The sequence below is a fragment of the Limulus polyphemus genome, unplaced genomic scaffold (assembly GCF_000517525.1).
Source record: "Limulus polyphemus unplaced genomic scaffold, Limulus_polyphemus-2.1.2 Scaffold1918, whole genome shotgun sequence".
NCBI classification, from domain to species: Eukaryota; Metazoa; Arthropoda; class Merostomata; order Xiphosura; family Limulidae; genus Limulus; species Limulus polyphemus.
Window position 1 is genome coordinate 55,354 of NW_013667528.1, and position 8,657 is coordinate 64,010.

The 8,657-nt window shown below is 34.7% G+C and overlaps 1 protein-coding gene across 1 annotated transcript in view; it reads left to right on the top strand.

The window, feature by feature from the left end:
- The window catches only part of LOC106465353, a 46,833-nt gene that overhangs the window by 2,604 nt on the left and 35,572 nt on the right, over positions 1-8,657 (top strand). Inside the window, exons 3-5 of the mRNA XM_022393221.1 lie at positions 688-807; positions 1,662-2,237; positions 7,456-8,025. Of these exons, the coding sequence (XP_022248929.1) occupies positions 688-807; positions 1,662-2,237; positions 7,456-8,025 (1,266 nt within the window). The remainder of the gene's footprint in view (positions 1-687; positions 808-1,661; positions 2,238-7,455; positions 8,026-8,657) is intronic.

The following is an 8,657-nucleotide window of genomic DNA, read 5'->3' on the forward strand; positions in this document are numbered from 1 at the left end:
ACAACAACTTTGTCGTAGTAAACTTGTAATGTTTTAGGTTCTTTTTGTTTGTTTGTTTACAGAAACTCTTCATTTTCTCTTACTTTTTCTGAGACTTACAACAACTTTGTCGTAGTAAACTTGTAATGTTTTAGGTTCTTTTTGTTTGTTTGTTTACAGAAACTCTTCATTTTCTCTTACTTTTTCTGAGACTTACAACAACTTTGTCGTAGTAAACTTGTAATGTTTTAGGTTCTTTTTGTTGTTTGTTTACAGAAACTCTTAATTTTCTCTTACTTTTTCTGAGACTTACAAAAACTTTGTCGTAGTAAACTTGTAATGTTTTAGGTTCTTTTTGTTGTTTGTTTACAGAAACTCATAATTTTCTCTTACTTTTCCGTTACCTTTTATTATGTTATAAATATTTTTCTTTGAAAAACCTGTTATATGTGGCCATTCAAATAAAACAGAACAAATGCATGTACACCTGTTGATAATTATTCGGCGCTGTTTCCTGTAAGGATGTGAAAGATTGGATTAATAAATTCAGACATTGAAGGGTTCAATGAGAGAAAAATTGTCAAGGCGATAATATTAGTTAGGAAATTAGTTTAAAAAATATCAATTTTCTTGATGCGGTAATGTGACGCAGAGGATTGCAAGGAAAACTATTGAATTTCAAAATCCATTATTTTAACTATCTTAAAGGGAATTATAGAAGACTTGGCCAATGGTGAAGTGACAGGGAATCTGACGTTCGAGGAAGACGATGATTTATCATCAGAATTCGACTTACAAGACGACGTATTTGACCATTTATCATCGCAGGTTAGAGTTAGCGACTCCAAAAATGTTGCTGTTTTTTATTACTTATTTCTGTCAGAAAATACTAGTGTCAACTGAAACTTCAAAAATATAAACAGATTTTTTTTTTGCAATTACATCCGTATCTGAATGAGTTTTAGGGTGTTCTTTCTTGTTGTAAGTGGACGTTTTCATTGAAGTCAAACTTATTCGAATGGTGTGAATCATCAGTTTAAAAGTGTGTGTGTGTGGGGGGGGGGGGTGAGGGGGCGGAGCGAAGTGATACAATCTTTTTGCTTCAACAAATTATTCAAAGTGAGTGGCACGGGCCCCTTCTACAACCTTCTCCCCTCCCTCCCAGGTTAGGCTTCTATGACATCTGCCAAACAAGTTTAATAAAGGATACCATTTTACATCTGTTTCTGTGTGTATGCGTGAACATTTGTTGTTGTTGTTTAAGTTATTGTGTTAATGAATAAAGATATGCTGGGGTTATGTGAAGTGCAAAATATTCTATAAAATTAAGTCTGAATGCGGTAGAATCTAAAGTACATTATAGTAAGCAAATATGCGTAGAATGTATTTGAATATCATAGGAGTAAATCTTGAATGGAGTTGACGTAAGTTAACTATAGGAGATATCAATGCGATAATAACCACGAAAAAATAAATATTTTTAATGGTTAAACTTTCCAGCGTTTCCGTATTCGTGATGTCGGGAAGATTAACCATTAGAAATACACATACACAAGACTCAACAGTCTTTTAGAAAATAAGATCTTTTAGGTAGAATATTAATAAAAGTTAGAAAATAAAACACCATATTGAGAGTTCCTTAATTCGAACCTAATATATAGTTTTTTGTTATTGTTTTAAAGTGTACTTCGCCTGTCCAGGAGTACGGTACGGCGAATGCTGTAAATAATGGCTACGTTTTGGAAGATCAAAACAACTGTAACATTGAAACAAATACAGAGCAATACGTGGATAGACCTAGTCAGTTAATTTTTTCATCTGATCACACGTTTGAGCAAACTGGCCAAATCGAAGTGGACAGTCCATTAACTGATCTTTCGTTTCTGTCTGAAATTAGTGGCGACGATAGCAACGTTTTTTCAGGAGTATACTCACGCACAGATTCAGTGACAAAATACTTAGAGTCTGTAACAAATACTAGTGTAAAGGTCAATCTCCTTTCAGACGCTCAGTTAAGTAGCACTTCAAAAGCTAGTGACACCCAAAATCTGGACACATGCATGATGCCCATTGAGCCAAAAAGTCTGTGGTTTGGACTTAATAACATTCAAGATACCACAACGTCGCCAAGAAGAACAGTTCATCCATTAGATGACCGATGGGTGTGGAGTTCAGATCAGAGTGATGACCAGGCCATTGGCTGCTACTGTCATCACTGTTGTATATCAGGGAAGATGCTGACCAATAATAACACAACAGTAAGTATATTTATCGTATTATTCAGTATATATATATATGTTATCTGATCTTATTTAAAACCAAACACCTCAACAGATGGCGCCACCTTTTAAGAAACATGGAGAATGCTAGGGAGATTGTAAACTAGAAGGGTAACTGACAACCGTTTTTTATTGTATTTTTTGTTGACGTAAAAACGAATATTAATCAAATAAATAGACAGAGTCGACAAATAGTTCTATAAAAAGGCAAATCCATGGATGTTTAAACATAAATCATAATTTTTACGAGGTTTCGTCAATATAAACCTAGCAAGGCCAATAAGAATGCTTATATATTTTATCAGAAAAGTTAGTAACCGTATTAAAACAAACAAACAAATAACAGTCGTGCCATTGTCTGATAAGCCAGCGAAAGTGTAAATTTCTGCAATTCGTTTTGACACATGCAGTAATTTAAAATTGAACCTGAGATGTTTTAATTCGCATCCCGGAATCCGGAACGAAGCAGCTTTTGCATATATAAAGCTACGACGAAATTAGTATAAATGCGAAATAAACATGAGTGTTATTCAAAATTATACGTGTTTGTATCTGAAATATATTGTTAAAACAGGAAACAAACGTGTAAGCAAAAAATTAAGCTAGTTTTTTCACCATGCATCAATTTGAATTAAGATATATTTAATCTTAACAAATGTATTGAAATTTCAAAAAATGACTTTTGTTGGTTACATAAGAAGGATCCAATGGCCATTTTAATGAATTTTCCCCCCTAAAAATTGCTATCAGTTTCCCTTCTCTGACCTGATTTGATCACTAAGTTCAACAAAATCTGAAAGCTGTCATTCCACTTTCTTCTCTTTTCTTAGAACTTCATGATGCTTAAAAAAAAAAAACTTCGTGGTTGAATTCTGTAAAGATGTAATTTCAAAGAGTTTATTAATCAAGTCCACTTTTCAGCGTTTTTACTTTAGTTTTTTGTATTTTTGGGTTTATAACGTTAAAATTCTGGGTTGGGTGACGGTCAATACTACTATTCGTTGGTAAAAGAGTAGCCCAAGAGTTGGCGGTGGGTGGTGATGACTAGCTGCCTTCCCTCTAGTCTTACACTGCTAAATTAGGGACGGCTAGCGCAGATAGCCCTCATGTAGCTTTGCGCGAAATTCAAAACAAACAAACAAACAAAAACACCCAGTAAGACAGTGCCATCTACTGGTAAACACAAGAACTACCCAACAAAACAAAAGACATGCAGCCACAGTAGGATAAAATCTAAAATGTGCAAATAAATAGTTAAATCGCTGTAAGAAAGGATTATTAGTTAAAGTTTCAGCTAAATGACCTTTATCACGTTTGGTCGAAACTGTGATAACTAAATTATTTTTCCTTAATAGTAGATTTAACCATTTCTTTGCATCTTCAAAACGATCTGGTAAAATATGCTGGATATTATATTATATTTAATACGACTCCAAAATATTACGATCACTACAGTTGCCAAAGACAGTTGAATTATAATAAAATTAAACACTTTTCTAAGCTTTCTTAATGAAGTTGAATTTTATTACGCGATCTCATTTCTAACATCGTTAACAAATTGTAAAAGAGAATTCTAGGATTAAATTAGCATTGTTAAGAAATGAAGTGTCTTGTGATGTTAGGCCTAATGAAACCTCAGTCATCGTAACCTGGGGTTACTTTGAACACTTTTTCATGGAAAAGATTTTGATTATTTTAACCAGTCATAAAAATTCAGCAATGTGTTAAAACAATTTTTATTTACCCTAAAACCTTTATTCGTACTATTTTATAGAATAATTCTGATAATAAAATATTTCAGAGAAAGAAATTAATTCCTCAGCAAAGTTTCGAACATGGCCGGCATCAACACAAGATAACCATATGTTTTCATGGTAATCAGACTTTTTTTTTCCCCCTAGGGAAGAAAGCATATATTTGGCACTGTATCTAGCTTAAATATAAAGTATACTATGTACTCACAGACTGAGAAAGAAAACTGAACCTGCTTGCTGGATAATTTTTTACTTTAGCAAGTTATGTGGATTGTATGTAGGAAATAGGCTATCTGGGATTACTTTGAACAGTTCTAGGACCATCAAGAAGGGAGTCCAACAGTGAAAATAAAGACGATGGAAGTGCAACCCAGGTGATGAAGGGGAGAGTGGATCAGAGGACGAAGAGTCAGAAAATGAAACTAGGGCCCTGTGTGTAGGATGCAGTCCTGCAGATGAAGCTGGTCAGGGTGACTCAGCAGTGGGACCTGCTATAGGATCAGCAGCAAAAATTATTTAAAATAATGCCACCTGGTGGGCAGTTTGTGAGGGTTGATTATAAAGGTTCCAAATATCCTGGAAAGGTTATCCCTGTAGAAAATGATGGTTCCATTGTCAGTGTTCTTACTAAGCGTATGTAATAAGGATGGAGATGGCCAAGAGTTAAAGATGAAATATTGTATTTTTGGAGAGATATCAAGTTATATCTGAGGAAAATGTGAAACCAGAAGGGGATTTTACATGATTTTAGATAAGGAAGATATATGCTGTTAATCGTATAATGCGTTTTTGTGTCTCGTTAAACAGTGATTTTATGAGTCGAAGTGTTTCATTACTGCTTCATAAGATCTAGTGAATTTTTTGAAACACACAAGCTGTTCAAAATAGCCCATATACAAGTTACGATTGATCAGTAGTTTATAGTAGTAATTGTTCAAAGTAGCCCGGTTTACTACATTTTCTTTTAGCTAAGCATGTAATAACTTACTGATTTTGTAAAAAATTATAGCGCTCTAATTGGTGTATTGTCGAATCGTTATTTTTGTAAAGTCTATACTTCCTATACCCACTTTTCATTAAGTTTCAAATATCAATATCAACAGCGTAGTTATCAGAAAAGTAACGCATTCCAGTTTAAACCTAACAAAAGCTTTCGTTACGTAGAAATGACTGCTATTTTGTTTTACGTTAAATAAAAAACAAGACCCCCATTTTAGGATAGTTTTTGAATATGGGACGTGACATAATATATTTCTCCACAAAACTCTTAGACCACAAGAACAGCGGAATGTCTGCGAACGTACAAAGCTATAAACCGGGTTTCGATACCCGTGGTTGGCAGAGCACAGATAGCCCATTGTGTAGCGTTGTGCTTAACTTTAAACAAACAAACACTTGTTTTTCGTGATTTTTATTCATAGGGTTATTCTTAAGCTTTTTATAGGTATTTTCTTTTAACATATTCCCAACCCCCAATCTTGTGTTAACGTACAGACAGATATAAATTAGAAATACTTGTATATTACTGAACATAATCGATTTAACACAAGCCTATATTCCGCAGGTTTGACATTAAAACACATACATTGTTTTGATCACGCACACACACACATAATTAGGCATATATAGAAAGCTGTGAAGAACCTTATAAATTAGAAAACAAGAGGAAATCCTCAATAGCCGCGACACTTGAAATTCTTTTAGGCAGGATTAGAGTAAATTAATCTATGAGACCTTCTTTTTCCTTTTTATTGGGCTTTTTTTTTGCGCCAGCAATACCAAGCGTGGGGCGCGCGTATACCTGATTCGATTTTATCACTCATCAGGATCTCTACCAGTCTACCCTCAAATTGAAATTATTTTAGGCAGGATTAGAGTAAATTAATCCATGAGACCTTGTGATCAAATACATTAATCGAAAGGGTTTGACCTCCTGAATCCAAATCTACAATTAGATTTCAAATCCGTCAAGAGATGACCAAGCTATGAGCTAAAAGTTTGTACTAGAAAAACAACAACAAACAAACCCAGTGACGTTCTATGAGCCACTATGCCGCGGCTAAAAAAAAACAAAAACATTAAAGCGAAATGTTTCCATGCTTTTTCTCTCTCTCTCCCGATATATAGAATTGGAATATGATTATTAAATAATATTGAAGTTTATTTGTTCTAGCGCAGAGCTATACAATGGCTATCTGTGCTATGCCCGCCACGGAGAACAAACCCAGAATTTTTGTATTATACCATCAGCTGAATCGTGAGCCACTGCGGGGCACAAGATTGAAGGGCGAAATATCTGATCTCCATTTTTTTTTCTTCGACATAAAATAATTTTTTAACTAAAAATGCATTTGGTATAACGTTTCTCTGAAAACATATTTGATGGAGTATAAAAGTTTGTTTCTGCATCATGTGTGATCAGAAACTAAATAATTATTCTGTGATACAACACTGTAAGAAAAAAAAAGAGTAGACTATTTATTTAACAATAAAGCGTAGCAGAACAGACCCCTAGTGGTACAGCGGTAAATCTGCGGACTTATAGCGCTAAAAACAGGGTTTTGATACCCGTGGTGAGCACAGCATAGATAGCCCATTGTGTAGCTTTGTGCTTAATTACAAATAAACAAAGAGCAGAATATTTTATTTTTATGTGCAATGTAAAAATGCACGACTGTGATTTGTAGATTTCTTTTTCTCTGGCCCTTATCTCTATATTAAGGGTTATTGTATTGCCAAGCCCCAAAGCTAAATAACTTTGTTTTAGCGCAAAGCTGTACAACAGGCTCTCTGCGTTCTGTCCATCCCGGGGAATTGAACCCAGAATTTTTGCGTTGTAAGGCTGTAAGCTTACCGCTGACCTGTTGTGGACTGTATTGTATAAGGTAGTTTGAAGTAATGATGCTTAAACTTAAGGGTTATTTTAAAGGTATTACGATAAGGTAATTTGAAGCTAATGCAGCCTAATTTTAAGGGCTAGTTTAAAGGTATTACGATAAGGTAATTTGAAGCTAATGCAGCCTAATTTTAAGGGCTAGTTTAAAGGTACTACGATAAGGTAATTTGAAGCTAATGCAGCCTAATTTTAAGGGCTAGTTTAAAGGTATTACGATAAGGTAATTTGAAGCTAATGCAGCCTAATTTTAAGGGCTAGTTTAAAGGTACTACGATAAGGTAATTTGAAGTTTATGCAGCCTTATTTTAACGGTTATTTTAAAGGTACTACCATAAGGTAATTTGAAGCTAATGCAGCCTAATTTTAAGGGCTAGTTTAAAGGTACTACGATAAGGTAATTTGAAGCTAATGCAGCCTTATTTTAAGGGTTATTTTAAAGGTACTACCATAAGGTAATTTGAAGCTAATGCAGCCTAATTTTAAGGGATAGTTTAAAGGTATTACGATAAGGTAGTTTGAAGCTAATGCAGATTATCTTATTTTTAAGGATCCACCATCAGCTCAGGTTGATTCTTCATTACGAATGGTATCTTCTATCAATGACAGTGTTGTGGAAGATTCAGTTCACATAAGTGACGCGTCATATACAGACAAATCTTTGCTTGAACCTCGTCAGTCACTATGCAAAAATCTCGACTTTTCCGAGCAAGATGAACTGAACCACCAGTCACGTGGCTACCCCTCTTCGTCTAAATCAACTTGTCAATCAATTAGTGATAATAGTAGTGTTTCAACGTTTGATTGTCTCACAGATTGCAGAATAAGCACTTCTAGTCAGTCTGTAAAACCAGATGTAGCGAACACCACATCAACCAATATCAAAAACAACACAGCTATCTTTTCAACAAACCATAGTACTATTTCTGGTGGGCCTAAGATGGTGTGTTTTGAATTCAGTATCGTCACACAAGATAACACAAGCTTACTAGGGAGAAAAGTCCATCCACAAGATGACCGATGGCTATGGAGCTCAGACCAGAACGATGGCCAGGAGATTGGGTGTTACTGCCATGATTCGTGTAATGCGGAGAAAACGCTAACCGGAAGCAAGAAAGAGGTAAGTTTTTCTATTATATATTTATTTATATATAAAAGCAACCAAAGACTAAAAATAACGCACATTACTAACTTTTCACTGATAGATCTTGCCCATTGTTCTGTTCAACTTTACCAAAGTTCACCGTCATAAAACCTCTGCCAATAGTAAAGCCATAGCAGTTACGCTTTGAACGTTTCGCGCGTGGGTGAACTTGTAATCTTTATTGAGACATTGTTACTTTCACGTAATTCGTTTTCAAAGTTCCAGATATTATTGTATGTTATCATCAAGTTCAATTTACTACGATATTTAAAATTTTTGAATAGTTGAGTAACTTAATAAACGTAATTATCCCCTCATCTTGATCATTTGTGGCCTACCTGCCCCTAATTTTAAAGTGATAGACAAGAAGGGAGTTATTTAACAACACCTACACCCACGCGTGGGTTACTCTAATTTGACTGTCACTAATAATGCACCCACTACCCTAAAATGCGGAGCACGTTTTTTGTTTTTTATCAGTGACGAGGTGCGAACCGTGAAACCTCAAATCTACATTCTGGCACGCTAACATCTAGGCCGCATCTTATATTGATGCAGCAAACTTTAAAGGTTTTTTTTTTTTTTATTAAGACTGTGATACCTAATAA